This window comes from Manis pentadactyla, chromosome 8 (genome assembly GCF_030020395.1).
Source record: "Manis pentadactyla isolate mManPen7 chromosome 8, mManPen7.hap1, whole genome shotgun sequence".
NCBI lineage: Eukaryota > Metazoa > Chordata > Mammalia > Pholidota > Manidae > Manis > Manis pentadactyla.
This window is the reverse complement of record NC_080026.1, coordinates 32,777,681-32,793,259: the sequence shown is the minus strand read 5'-3', so window position 1 is coordinate 32,793,259 and position 15,579 is coordinate 32,777,681. Positions and strand designations below refer to the sequence as shown.

The following is a 15,579-nucleotide window of genomic DNA, read 5'->3' as shown; positions in this document are numbered from 1 at the left end:
CCAGAACCGCCCAGAAAGTAAACAGCTGGCACAAATTTGGAACTTGGATGTAATCACAGTTGCCTATCTCTTAAAACTTGTAGCTGTTTATTTGAGTAGAAAATGACTTGAAGCCACTGCAGCAATATTGTTGAGCAATCTGAGCTGTAATCATGGAAACAGAAAGTAAATTTGATCAGGGCATTTTGACCAGACTTTCCTCCCTTCACTTGAAACTTTTTCTTTCAGGTTATATTCAAGAAGAATGTGTCATCCCCTGCCCATTTGATTGCAAGTTAAGCGACTGGTCTAGTTGGGGATCTTGCAGTTCATCTTGTGGGATTGGAGTGAGAATTCGATCCAAGTGGCTAAAAGAAAAACCTTACAGTGGGGGCCGCCCATGTCCCAAACTGGATCTCAAGAATCAGGTAAAGTGCATGAAACCACGGATGCAGAGCTAAATGATTATCCCCTTTATTATTTCCTGTTGAAATTGAAGTCATTATCTTGTTACATGTAACTCATAAAAAGTTATCAGAAGTTTCCAAGAGGGCTTAAGAGGGCAGAAATTAATATAATAGAATTAGTAATAAATAAATAAATAAAATAGAATTAGTAATAAACCCTTACTCCTAGGTAATGCCAAGACCAATGTGGTATTGTTAGCAATAATATGTAATGTTTACAAAAATTAAATCCAATTGATTTTTAAGTGAACTTGAAGTGTAATTTGGTTACTCATAAAAGTAATGTGTATTTGTATGTATATATGTATAAAAGTAATGTATATTATATATGTATATATGTATATATATGTTGCACACACACACACACACTTAAGTAATAATACTGGGAGAATGTCAGTTACTTGATAACAATGGATATAATTCAGGGTCTCATCCATATACTCCAAAATGGTATTCTGTCTATATTTCACTTAGGTGATTCTTCACCCTAATTTTCTCCATTCCTAATCTCACCAATGTTTGTTCAGGTCTCTTCTGAGCTATTTCTCTGTCGCCCCAGCCATCAGAGCTGTTTTCATAAATAGAACCTTGAAGGATACCCATCCATTTGGATGTCTGATAAAATTGCCATCCTAAGCAATCAAAGTTGATTAGAGTATTTCAGTTGGTTTTACCCATATAACAAAACCCAAGGTTTAGTTGAGAATTATAATCAAGAACTCAAATTTCTCCCATAATTGCATACTGATTATTAGATTAGGACTGGTATGTATTTTTTAATCAGTTGTATAGGCAGAGCACAAGATGATGATAGCCAAAAGATCTTTATTTGTAAAGAGGTGAAATGTGTCTTAAATGGTATATAGATTATACCTTTGTGACTCTGCAACTCTTTGAACAGAATGGCTCCACAGGTTTCTATTACTAATTCCATTATGTTAATTTCTGCTCTCTTAACCCCAATTTGATTACATTTTGTATACAGGTTGTTTAATGGGAGGGAAATCCATGCATCAATTCTTAGTTAATTTGAATAGCATGTCAAATTCCACTTGTATTTAGATATTATTTGTCAATGCAAGACCAGTATCTCTAGCTATTTTTACTAGATTTTGCTAAAAGACACATAACTAGGTGAAAATGGAAAATTATAACGGCACAAATGCTTATGTTCTAAGACAAGACAGAGTATTATGCTAGTCTTGTTTCTTAAGGTTAAATGGTAAAATAATGATGAACTTATTCCCTCAAAGAAGATGCAAATCTGTTGGGGAAAACAAGGCAGAGGATCATAAAAAAGATTGCAAAAACTCCAAGTACAGTAGTTTGGTTCAGGAAAGAGTAGGATATGATTAATGAAAACAAGAGAAAAATAATCAGAACAGAGATAGTATGAGAAGATATGACTTCACTACAAAGAAATGTATAATACAAGTTAACAGTCAAGAGGAAGACTTTCAAGTGAATACTCTATATGAAAGCAATTTCACCTTCCCTAAGGACTTTGCAGACATTTAAAATGAAAACAACTACTAAGTGTTTATAGTTATAAATATTGTATGATAATTCTTGTATCTTCCTCAAAACCATCATATATTCTTAGTGTGTAAAGGCAAATTGTAGAAACTTGTCTTTCAAGTTTGAGAATATGACAAAGATAAAGTTACTTGTAAGCCTGTGGTGACTTACAGAAAAATTGTTCTAAACACTTGATTGACTTGTAAAACTTGTAACCTTAAGAACTAATACAAGCTAAAAAATTAAGCCCAAGTTCAAGAATAATTGAGATCAATTTTTAAGTGAAAATTGAGGGTAGGCCTATCTGTGGGAGGAAGTTCCAAATTTTGAATCCAAGAAGGAACCTGTAGCATTCCAAAGACATTTGTTTGTTGTGATGCAAAGATAAGAATCCTGGGACTTAATTGGCAAAATGAAATATTTAGTAGAATATATATTCTGATAAAAAGAGGTTTCAGATGTCTAGCATGTATGTGGCTTAATTAAACTTGAATACATGCTTAATATTTTAACCTAATTGATCAGTGCAATAAGTGATAAGCCCACCCTCTCACTTGTAAGTCTATGAATGGCAAGGGAGAATAACATTGTGAAAATACTTAATCTAAAATATCCTTCCCAGAGAAATTCCTTTTCTTAAGTAAGCACACTTTTATCTAGATGTATTATTTGTGGGAAGCTGTCTGTGGTGACTTCATTATGCATTTGCTCTTGTATATGATAGAGTCCTTCATGTGTGTGTGTGTGTGTGTGTGTGTGTGTGTGTGTGTGTGTGTGTGTTACAGAGAGAAATTTGAAGTTATCAATATTTTCTTAACTGATCTGAAAATAAATTGAGTTGTCAGAAAGTTTCATGGTTTAGGGAAGACGCCCCAGGTTCTATTATTTATGGCGGTACTTCAGAAGAGACTGCTATTCGTTTCTCTAAACTGGAAATACGATCTAGTTAGAAGTCACCCACTGAGTGCTCTTTCAGAAAGTTAAATTTTACTACTGGTCCTAGGTTGTCTCCTTTCCAATTGGTTTTTAGGTTTAGATTTATTTTCCTATTTCTAAAACCAGATCAATATGCTATCATCCATTCACCCATAAGAACTTAAAAAAATATTACAGCAGTAAGAAAAGCACATACCTTTAGTACCTATACATGAGGAAAATTCAGTATATGTCAGATTGACCCTAACAGACTGTTCATAAAAAAAAACACTGAACTTTCTTATGTGTGTGTATATATTATGCAAATGCCTTTGTAAATGTTGGTACCTGCATATGTTTATTCATTCTCCTTTGTTTCTCTGTGGAACATGAGGTCTTTTTGAAGGTGAAATTGTCTTTCTACTTTTGTAACTCATTCCAACCCCTAGGACATTATCTTGTGGATTGTTAAATTATATGCATTGAAGGCTTTCTTTGAAAAGAAGACTTCTCTCTGGGTGAGTGGGTGGCTAGTTCCACAGAAAGAAAAAAATATATTAGAACTCTGGTGTCGTATGCTGTGATTTATCATTTGAATTCTCTAAAACATAAGCTCTCCTAGAAGAAAGAAATAAGAACCTTCAAATTATTATTGCCCAGAGTCTTTCAAGATTTGCCTAATAAATCCTGGGTGTTTGGACCTCCATTGAAACCTAGCTTAGCGATAGAAGTGAAAAGGTTGGTATTAGGTACACAAGCCCGTAAACTGAATCTGTTAGTGAAATCAATATTTATAATCTCTCATAAAAAGCCTCCCTTTTAAACCAAAACCTTTCAACATGATAGCTCTTTCTCTGGAAGTGCCAAAGTGACAGCAGTACTTGAGTAGCTTTCTGCTAAATATATCTGTGATGCTAAATAGCACAAGCATGCCACTTACCCCGAGCTCTTACCTAGTTGGAAAACTTCTAAATAGTTTATCGAATTATCAGGTCAGTTGGCTGATGGCCTTGACTTTGCTGTGCATAATGAAATATGTAATATATTTTAATTTTTTTACAGTCTATAATGTGTTGAGTGGATATAAGTGCACTTGTATATTTTTGCTCTATTTTTTTCTTTCAAAATTCTGCTTAATAGAAGATTAAATATGGGGACATGAAAGCTCTATCGGACTTAACATTTCCTTTTATGAGTTCTTCACACAGTTGAAGGCAAGGGAGTTCCAGGAAATTATATTTTGTTTATATGTTGCAAATCTGTGCGTTCAGAGTGTGTTTGAATAAAAATCTTACCTTGAGATTCATTACCTGTATTTTTCAAAATGCATGCTATCCACTTAAATACATTTTTAAAAGAGGTTTGATTATGTCTGCAACTGAATGCAAGGATATAAATTAAATATGTGTGTTCTCTAGATATAATTACTATTTTTAAAGTATATCTACCTCCAAAGAGTAGTGGTCTCAATTTAGAAATGATGGGCAAAATACATTTTATTTTTCATAGCAGGGTAATAATGTTTTAAAGAATACTTTCTTTTTCAAATATATGCGGAAATATTTTAGCATGAGCATTTCTTTCTTAGAAGAAGGAAGAATAGACTTCTAAGAAGGTGAGAATAGACTTCTGTGAAGAAATACTTTATGCTCATTTTAGTACTGCTTCCCTATAATTAGCAGCATGTTAGATTATGGAAATAGGATAACTGTCATTCTCTCTGAATGGGTGTTTCCCCAGAAAAACATGGCTACACTTAAGATTTAATTTGATTTAACCAATTTTGGCCTCTTCTTTTTGACCAGCCCAACTCCCACTCCTCTTAACCTTGTCCAAATCATTCCTGGCAGAGTCCTGCTCACTTTACGCTTACTACTTTGGCAGGAGCCCCAGACTGTAATGGAGCAAGAAGTCATCGTCTTGAACATGAACATGGAAGGCAGTCAACCTTTCCATGATTAAGTGCATTCAGCTGTTCTTGTGTGGTGAAGGCAGTAGGGAGGGGTGGTTGTACCTTTGAAAAGAACTGTATTAAGTATCATGTCATAGAATTAAGGGATGTGGAATGATTTATTCCTCAGGGTTATTTGGGAGGATTTAATAGGTCAGATGCTCCCAATACATTTCACTTCTCTCCAACATTGTAGTTATCCCAAAGCCCAGGGACACTGTGCCCCATCTCAGAGGCAGAAAGAAACGGCTCCTAAATACTAGCCTTGTTCCATTTGTATCCTTTATGCCTGTCTGCCAACCCAAAGTCTGTGCTCTCAAGTGGTAACATTGCACTAACTGAGCTGAGTAGAGCTCAGAGGAGAGGCAATTTTTCTTTGTTGTCTTTACCCTGCTACCATCTCTAAGAAAAACTGTCTTTTCCTTCTCAAGGGAGTTCTCTCCCCCAACATTTGCATCCACACATACCCTATTCTTGATCATTCCAAAGTAATACGCTCCAGGATTGTTAAGACCTTTTGAAACGCTGATCGTTTTTCTTGAGAGCTGCCAGAAGCTCTCAAGAGAAGCAATTCTGCCAGAATCACACACGAGAAGCAATTTTCCTATACCTGTTGTCTACTCTGACTTGCATTTTACTGTATTTTTCCATACTGAGTATTGCTACTCTGTGCTTTCAAACTCACTTTTAGTTGTTATTCAAGATGTTTCTATGTATGTCTAGAATTTTCTCTATGGGGCTGGCTTGGCAAATATCTTGAATGCTGTCCCCAGGCAGGGTTTTCATGATTGGCTGGAGACAGATACAACATTGTGAAGGAGGCAAATTTTGTCAGATTTTTTCTTTGGACCTTTTTCAGTGTACTCCCACACCTTTGATTATCTCTAGCCCTTTAACTCCTGAAGTCCTGAAATTTATCAGATAACATGAGCTTCAGCAGGAAATCACATGTATGTTTGCAATTTTGCAGAACTGTCTTCCTAACCAGTATTTCAAGTGGAAGTTCTCAAGTACTTTTATAGAAAAAAATATTATTGGCAGAATCTATTTTCATATCTTTCCTGAATTATTCTGTCATTTAAGCTTTAAATACAGAATGGAAATTTCCCTCCTCCTTGCAGGCATTGCAAAAATATGGATCCGACTTTAAACACAAGATTTGGTTATACTAAACACATATGTTAAAAAATTAAACATGAATTGATGGGAGTGCAACACCTTCTTTAAAAAATTAACTTGCTTAAGACCTATTTAAAGTCAGTTCTAAATGGCATGCTAATTCTCCAGTTCTTTTTTATTTTAAGACATGATTGATGTTAATACTATGTAAGTTTCAGATGTACAATATGTTGATTTGATTATTTATATCTTGTAATATGATTACTATCTTAGTATTAGCTAACATCTCTCACGTCACATAATCATCATTTCCTTTTGTTGGCAAGAGTAATTAAGATCTAGTCTTAGCCCCTTTGAAGTTTATGATATGGTATTGTTGACTGTAATCATTATCCTGTGCATTATACCTCCAGGACTTACTTATCTACTAGTTGCAAGTTTGTACCCTTCAGATTTTTCAAGCTTTATCCCAATTTTAAATTACCAGAAAGCAAGTTACCTTGATCCTGACCAGATCCTATGATAGGTCTCTGCCAAAAAGCATTTGTTGAATCATGATTTATTTTTTCTGCATGACTTAAGAGTCAAGGTAAAAGTAGTCTCTCTGAAAAGCTTATCCAAATCTTTTGAAATTCAGAGTTCATTGTTTCATACCCTCTACTGATCACAAGAATAGAATCACCAAAGCCATAGGATTCTGTTCCTGTGGGGGGATGGGTGGGTAAGGACGGTATGAATAGTTTCCCAGGCTGCTGCTCTGATGACTGTGGTCAGCTCTGGTAGTGTGGATCCGGGAATGTCTATTTGTTAGCAAACGTTTGGTTTTGCTGTTTCTTCTATTCAGGCAAACTGGCAAACACTGCCAGAATGAAGATTTTTGCCTCTGAGGCTACAATTTCTGCTGAGTTTAGCTCTAGAAAAGACTTTCTCTGCAGTTGAGTTAGCCTGCCCTTTCTAATCTAAACAATGAACACAGCTGTTGTTTGCTTTTCAAAGCAAATCTGGAGGACCCTCCCATTTTACAGTAGGGGAAACCAAAGCTCACAGGGGTGTAACTACTTGCTCAACTTCATGTACTGTTACATATAAGGAGTTAAGAGTCAATCAGGTCTGAGGTCAAATGCTGCCCTGCCATCTACTAGCTGTGGGAACATGAGGAGATTATTTAACATTTCTGAGTCTCAGTTTCATAATCAAATTTGAATATATTGATAACAACTAGCTCATAATGTTATGTGAGTACTAAATAATATAAAATAAAAAATAACCTTTCTAATTCATCATTTGACATATTACCAGTTCTTCTAAATGTTAGGATTAGTTTTCCTTGGTCTCAACACATATCTTCTGTTTCCAACTCAGTTTGCTTTCATGTATTCCATATTGCTTTTTAGAACTGATTTATGCAGATGGATTCTCTTTTTATATTTAGCCACTAGAATATTTGAAGTCAAATATTTTAATTGTGATAGTTTAGATGCAGATTAAACATTACTGTCACTGCATCCTGTGTGGAAAGTCTGATTTCTAAACATCTTATTCAGCATTGCATTTTTTCCTAGTGGTGAAAAGAATGATAACTTCTTACGTATTTATGACTAATTTCCTGTGAATTTGTGATTTGTTGGCTCTTTCTATAAACATTTTTATTAACAAGTATAGCAGAAAGATACACAAAATATTATGGATAGAGAGCTCTATGAATTTTTACAAAGTGAACCTTCCCATTCAAATACCACTGATGTCAAGAAGTAATATGTGATCAACATCTCTGATGGCCCCTTTGTGCTCCATCCTCTTCACGTAACGCCTTCCTCTCACTAAACAGAACTACTATTCAGACTTCTAACATTATTGTTGGGGAGGAAAATTTTCCCTCTACCCTTCAAGGTTCTTCTGGATGGTCTAAGGATCAAATTGACAGGAGACAGATCGATAGAAGAAAATCAAACTAAAGTTTAATAACACATATACCCTTAATATACATGGGAGAGATACAGGAATACTAAGTAACTCCAGATATGGCCAAAGGCATCACCTTAAATACATCTCTAGGTAAAAACAAAATTTTGGAGGTGGGGAGTTAGTTTTGGGAGCTAACCAGGAAAAGCACAGTAAATAAGAGCAAGGCTGTTAAGCAGATATTATATGTCCATACCTTCTCCACTAGTAAGAGTTTCTAGAGATTTGATCATCCACCTCTTCTGGTACTGCGAGGTACCTCAATATCTCCTTTGCCCTTACAAATGGAGATTTCCCTTATAAATCTCGATATCTCTTACAAAAAAGTAATTTCCACTTGGTTTTCAGGCTTCTCCTGTGTTTGCAGTTTCTTAAAAACAGCCCACTTAAAATAACCAGTTTGCCACAAAGTCATATTTTGCAGAGGTATATTTTGCTCTCTAGCACTATAGTATTATTTTTTTTAACTTTACATAAATGGCTTCTGCACTATCTGCACTTTGGTGTCTGCCTTTTCCTCCCCAGCATGTTTGTGAGATTTATCTGTGTTGTGATGCGCAGTAACATTCTGTTAATTTGCATTGCTGTGTGTTATGTCCTTTTATCATCCCATTGTTTTATTGTATATAAAATATTGCATCCATTTTTGTTGATGGATGGAGATTTGGCTTGTTTCCAGTTCAGGACTATTACAAATAACAAGGATCATTCTTGTATATGTCTTTTGGTGCTCATACATTTGCATTTCTCTGGGGTACATACCTAAGAGTAGAATTCCTAGGTCACAGAATATGCATGAATTGAACTTCAGTAGATAATTGGCATTTCATTTTAACTTGTAAATTTTCACAGATATTCCTAAATACAGGTAGTACATAATTCTAGATAATGAATTGAAATATAACCTGTCTGACACCATGAAAAGAGGTGTGAAAGCTATGTGGATGCATTAAATGTTTCTCTCAGCACCTCTGTATGCCAGCATATCAGTGAGTACTGACTACTCCCAAGTCGTATGCCTCTTCCCAAAGAGAACAAGTGGCTGAGCACCACCTTCTGCCAGACTCTGCTCACCTGTTTTCTAGACAACCACCATAACCATCATGTTTCCCCTGCCTCCAACCTCTTCTTCACACAGCAGCCTCAGTGAACTCTCTAAATCACAAATCTTTTCCTCCATAAAACCTTTCATGGCTCTCTTGTTATTTTCGGGATAAAGAGCAAACTACATAATATAGTTTACAAGATAGTTCATGATCTGGCCCAGCCATATTTCTCTGAGCTCAGATCATACTCAAATCAGCAAGGCCCTCAGGCCGCGGGAGCTGCTGCGGAGTGAGGGGCAATGCCTGCTTCTATCTTTTGTCTCCCCAAGGGCCCTCATCCAGGCTTTCTCAGAGAATTTCACATTCTCAGGCTGATCATATAAATCAGTTGACTGATGTCTAAAATGGTGTCTTCTATTAGAAATTGCCTTTCAATTTACAAGTCACCAAACATTCTTTAATGAACTTACATATTTGGGTTTACTCTATTGCCATGTCTCTGGAACCTACTCAGCAGATTCCCTCTAGATTGGATTAAAACCATCTTCCACAGACATTTAAATATAGACCATCCAAAGCAGACTGGAATTGTTGCTTTTTTCCCTGAAGAGAAAGCTTTCTCTTAGATGACAGTATAAGGACCATGTGCTTATCACCTGTATTGAAAGCAAGTATGGAATCAATTGTAATGTCAGCCTCCAAAGAGTGTTTCCAAACAGCAGAAGAGTTTTCCAAAGCCATCTTCCATCCTAAGAGACAACAATCTTGTCATCGTTAGAACTGAAGGTAAATTGATGATCAGCAATATTGGGAAAGAAGTCTGAATTGAGCTGACATTCCAATGCATTGTATGCCTGGGGGCCACTAGTGACCATGTGTCCTAAACCCGAGTGGCAATACACAGAGTGAAATTACTGGTACCTTTCTCTGGTTTTTGCTGCAACAGAGCACAATCATATTGAAGTTACCATTCATTCAAAATTTTATATTTTATTTGAAATGACATTTGATACTTGCATAAAGGTACTTTCAGGTTTTAAAACCTTTGCTCAAATTCAACCTCTAAATGTGTCCTATCTCACCAACTATTTAATACTATATTCCACCTGTCCTCGCCTCCAGCTCCCACTTCTCTCATATACTGATCCTTGGCTTTCCTTTCCTACTATATGATTTCCTCATTTATTTTTTATTTTAATTTTTGGTTGTCTTTCCATGCCACCCCCAAAACAGATACACTACCTGGTTCCTGATAAGCACCTCGGAAGCTGAAAACAGTATTGTTTTATGTTTGGTTCTTCCAGAAACAGTGCCTGATAGAGGATTCAGGAACAAAAACTTTATTTCTCTAGTGCCAGGAACACCACTAGGGAGTGAATATGAAGTGCTACAGGGATGGGAAGACACCAATAAGAGGTGTGATATTAAGCCAGCTACTAATATGGCCACCGTAACTTAAGCTTGTGGGAGACTGGGATACAGTGCAAAACACATGCCCAAGATTTTTCAGACTCAAGGGGCCAGGAAGCTGGGATATTCATAGGGAAACTTCTAAGAGTCCCTGGCTAAAGGGGATGTCCAATCTTTGCTCTTTGGGCTAAGCAGAAGAAGTCTTCCTATGTTCTAGAAAAAGCTCTTAGGCATAGAAATACGGGCACTGACATTTGCAATTTGGCCTGCACACACAGGTGGCTCCTGGTACTACCCCAATGTGAGTTGAAGTACCTACAGGCACTGAAGTTGCTCAATTGGTATTTCTTTACTGAGGGTCATACCTAGTACTTAGCTATCCATGGCCAAACTAGAAGTCCACTTTTTTTCCAGTAATAGTATACTATAGCCCAAGGTCAGCCAAATGTGTATTTTGAGTAGTTTGCACTTGGGGTAAAATATTTACAGCATCTGGCCGTGCAGTATTACCTCAGTCAGAGTGTCTGATTTTTTTATGCTAGAATAATAGTTCAAATTGGGAAGAAAACTAAAAGTATCTAATAGTTCTCAATTCTGGCTGCACATTAGATTTCCTGGAAAAGCTTTACCTACTTCCCAACCTGAATCAGCTAAATCTGAATTTTTACTGGTGGGATCCAACTGTCTGTTTTCAAAAATTCTTAGGTGATTCTAATACACAGCTAGGGCTGACAACTGCTGTCTAGTGTAACCCGATCATTTGTAAGTGAGGTAACTGGAGCTCCAGGAAGCGACTTGACACTTAAGTCCTTGACAGGATGGGGACCTGCCTCTTAGGTGCTGCTGTTCCTTTCTTCTTTGAACATCTCTTCCATCTAAATGCACATGAGGGCAATAGAAACATCAGTGACACACATATGTAGTACATATTTACTATTCTTTTAGGAAAATAAAGGACACCATGACCTTATCCTGCAACATTCCCTTCTGACAGTGATTCTGTATCACTAAGGGGAAATGGCCTTTACCATGAGCAAGTGACCTCTTTTGGGAGATGATTTAATTGAACACATGGATTCCAACAACTGCTTTTTCTCCAGGCATGAAGGGACTTACCTGTTGGAAGTGCAAATACCCCTGAATATGTGGAAATATAAAATGCAAGTTATCCCAGGGACACATGGTTTTGGATGGTATGAAATGTATTTTACTTTGCATTCAACAAATATCACATGTATATCCTCATGCTGTATAATTAGGGACATTGGGAGGAGACTGAGAGAAATGTAATGTTGTGGATAGAATTATGTAAATAGATGATGTGGACAGGGATTCTTAGCAAAAGTAATTTATTAATGAACCCTAGTAGCTTTCAAAAAGAGAAGAGGTAAACACAAAATGGAATTCCAGGTAATTGCAAATGTTCTGGAAGACAACTTTAATTCTGTGCACTGTGCCATTATTCATTCACACTCTCATTTATTCAGCACTTACTGGGAATGAATAATGTGCCAGGAGGAGATATTGATGGAGCTTATTTCATCATCACTGCTCAAGGATTTTTTCCTGGGAACGTGCATTGGAAAGTTCCACTGGAAACTTGAGTGAGTGGGTTCATAGGCTGAAAATATAGATGGCAATATTCTAAATGCTCATGGATTCTGAATGTTTTAGCTTTTTTAAAGATAAACAAAACTAGTTTGTAGTTGATAAGCAACATTATCAGTTCCTCTTCTATATTAGGATAATTTGCAACTAACAGAAACTTTGATCCAAATTGGCTGAAACATTAAAGAAATGCATTACTTCATATAACCAGAAATCCAGTGGTAATCCAGGCTCCAGGGTTGGTTGGTTTTGTGGCCCCACATATCTTCAAGGACATAGTTTCATTCAGTCTCTGTGCCTTCTCATCTTCAGTGTTGATTTCATCATCTGGATGTTGGCAAGATGACTACCATCAGCATTTTCAGGCATAGCCCCCTGATGGAGCAATGACCAGAAAAATAAGAGAATGCTCCTTTGGGGAATCTTAGTAACAACAGAATTTTCCAGAGCCTCCCCACTCTGCTAACACCTCCTTGGCTGAAGTTGGATTTTGTGTCCATTCCTAAACTAATCTCTAGAAAGGGTCATGGGATGAACTTAATTAACTCAAACACAAACTTTCTAACCTTTTATTTTTTAAACTTCATGCTGTATATAGAAGTCCATCAATAACACAGTATTCATCTGGCAAACTTGGATACATGTTCAAAGCTGCTCAGCTGGAGTGAATAGTCTGAGACCCTAGGCTCTTTAAGATCGTGACATCAATATCTCAGATGCACCTGAAATCAACTTATGAGATACTGGTGTGGTAGGACAGTACTTCTCAAACTTAAACGTTCTTATGAATCACATGACAGATCTTGCTAAAATGCAGACTTTGATTGAGTAGGTCTGGGCGAAAGAAGATAGTACCAGTCAGGCAGCTCTTGGCTGTCCTAAGCACCTGGGGTGGAATGCAGGTTGAGGAGTGAACTAAAATGTCTGTAATGTACCCTTAGTTTTACTCTCCTTTTGACATTCAATATGACAAGAGCATAATTAGGTTTAAGTAACATTTTGAACCTTTGTGGATGGAAAATTTAAGAAATGTTTTTAATCAAATATCTGTAAGTCTCTTTTGTGTTAAGAAAAATGACCTAATGCTTTCCCTGTTAGGATAGTGATTGCCTTGACTTAGCATCTTCCATGACACCTCTCTTTTTCGGGCAAGGGCATCATTCCATTTTCCAAGTTATTTGGCATAGCCAATCATCCAATGGCCCACTCCATATGATAAACAGACAGACTTCAGTCAGGTAAACAATACAATCATACATCATGTGTCTCTCCTGTTTTCTCTGCTCTGTGTAGCCCATGCAACCCTTTCTCAGGTTATTTGCCAGTAACTTAAAGGCATAATGGAATTATGTATGTATTGGTGAGGGCTCATAACAACATTAATGAACAAAACCAAATCTACTATTTCCTTTGGATTCCTCTAGAATGTTTCAGTCCAAGTAAACCTTTTTTAGACCATTCAACATTGCAACACCATTTGGTAATGTGAGTAACAATAGCAGATGGCAGGAATAAGTAGAGCGGAATATCATTTTATATGAAAGTAAAATAAGAGCACATGTTTATGGGAAAGAAATCTCAGTAGAAATTGTTCATTTCAGGAGATTTATACATTTATATTTAGATATATAGATGCTTTAAAACATTTTAAAAGTCCCTAAGGTATGCTACACTCAGAATTATAGAGGGTGGAATCTTAGAAGATACAAAGCAATTAGACATGGATACTTAGAGCTGTTTAATTTGTGCATACCCATGTAGTTATTTGCTAATGTCCTGTTTTGCATGAGTCTGTCCTGGTTTGTCCTGAGACTTGTGACTGCTAGAAGATGGCCATGTTGTTTTCTGTTGCCACCACAATTCTTCCAAGGGCTGAGCACTCATAGCCGTGAAACTGAAAGTCCATATGCCCTCCTAGCAATTAAAAAAAGAGATGAAAAATGTTTTAGAGGTGAAGAGTTTTCTGGTGTTTGGGTAGAGCTTCTGATGTGGTGAAAGTGGTACATTCTTTGCTTTGAGTGAAGTGTGAGTCGCTGGAGAATAGTGTGTTAGGGACTGTGTTTCCCCAGCATTCACATGTTGGAACTTAATTCCCAGTGTGGTGATGTTGGAGGCAGGGCCTTCCAAAGGAGGTGATTAGGCCATAACGATGGAGCCCTTGTAAATGGGATTAATGTCCTTATGAAAGAGACCCTAGGGAGCTCCTTAGACCCTTCTGCCAACTGAGGACACAGGGATAAGATGGCTGTGAACCCAGAAGCAGGCTCCTAGCAGACATTGAGTCTGCCACTACCAGCCTCCAGAACTGTGAGAAACAAATTTTTGCTGCTTAGAAGCCACCTGACCTATGATTTTTGTTGTAACAGCCCTAAACAAACTAAGATAGTAACCATATGCATTTAGATATTTTATGTTCAGACTGGCCTTACATTTACTGCACTTACGGCTTCTTTTTGGTATTTTAAATTATCACTCAGAGCTAGAAACTAGAGGAATCAAGCCCTGGGCGAGATCAAGAGAGGGAAAGTTTGACTCAGTAATTTTGCTATGTTAGTGTGGTTCATTCTTCTATTTTTGGTGAGAAGGAGTTTGGCTTTTTGTTGAAGACCAATTTGCTAACTCTACACTTGTCTACTTTTTTTTTAAATGGTGATTTTTCAACAAATAGTGACTGGAGTCATGTCTATATGAAGCTGAAACAAGTGCCAAGTTCATTTAAACCCAGGGGAAAGAATTGATAAAAATGGAATTTGGTGACCTGAATATAGAATTATTTGCATTCCATCCCCCTGCACCTTGGAATTATAAGCATTAAAATTTAAGACCTGTGTGTCCAGGAAACCAAACACGAAAGATAATCAAATAAAATACTGAATAATTCTAGGGAAACATTGGTCAAGTTATTTAATGCCAAGTATGATGGCAAAGATCTAAGAGAGAAAAACTGAACAGAAGCAGCTTTGAAATGTAAAAATGAAATATGAACATCTTGAACTCAGTATATGATCCTCTTTGCATGAATTATTGCCTGTCATTTGAAATGCACATTATTCAAAATTTGAAAAATCTGTTCTGGTTTATTACTTAATTAAAAGTAAGTTATGAGCATTTTCAATCTTTACATAATTTATGATTTGCAAGTCATGAATTTCCCATAATTCTGTAGGCCTTAATCATCAAAAAAAAATATCGCTATGTTTAAGTACAATCACTGTGCATCTTTTCTGCCCTCCAGCAGGTGTTACAAAAGAAGTTATCACAGCTGGTGAAAATTGATGTTCAAAAGTATAAAACATGGCAGTGGAAAGATTAATTTCCTGTACGTAATGCCCTTGATTCTTGAAAACTTTAAACTTTCTTCACAGCGAGGCCAGTGGTTTCATCGTTCGGTTGGTGGTGGGCAGATGATAACATTCTGCTCTGTTTTACTTTATGATGGACTGAAGAGGACTTGTTGTTTCTCTAATGAGTTTGCAAGTGATGCTTCGGTGCTGACACATTAACGCATCTCTTGCACTCGCTGTGATGAAGTGAAAAGCAGTTGTAACAACTTGCTAAAATTATCACCATTAGAGAGAATGAAGCACTAAAATATATATACCAG

The 15,579-nt window shown here is 36.7% G+C and overlaps 1 protein-coding gene across 1 annotated transcript in view; it reads left to right on the top strand.

The window, feature by feature from the left end:
* The window catches only part of THSD7B (thrombospondin type 1 domain containing 7B), a 918,476-nt gene that overhangs the window by 712,425 nt on the left and 190,472 nt on the right, over nucleotides 1-15,579 (top strand). Inside the window, exon 15 of the mRNA XM_036886655.2 lies at nucleotides 229-407. Coding sequence (XP_036742550.2) covers nucleotides 229-407 — 179 coding nt within the window. The remainder of the gene's footprint in view (nucleotides 1-228; nucleotides 408-15,579) is intronic.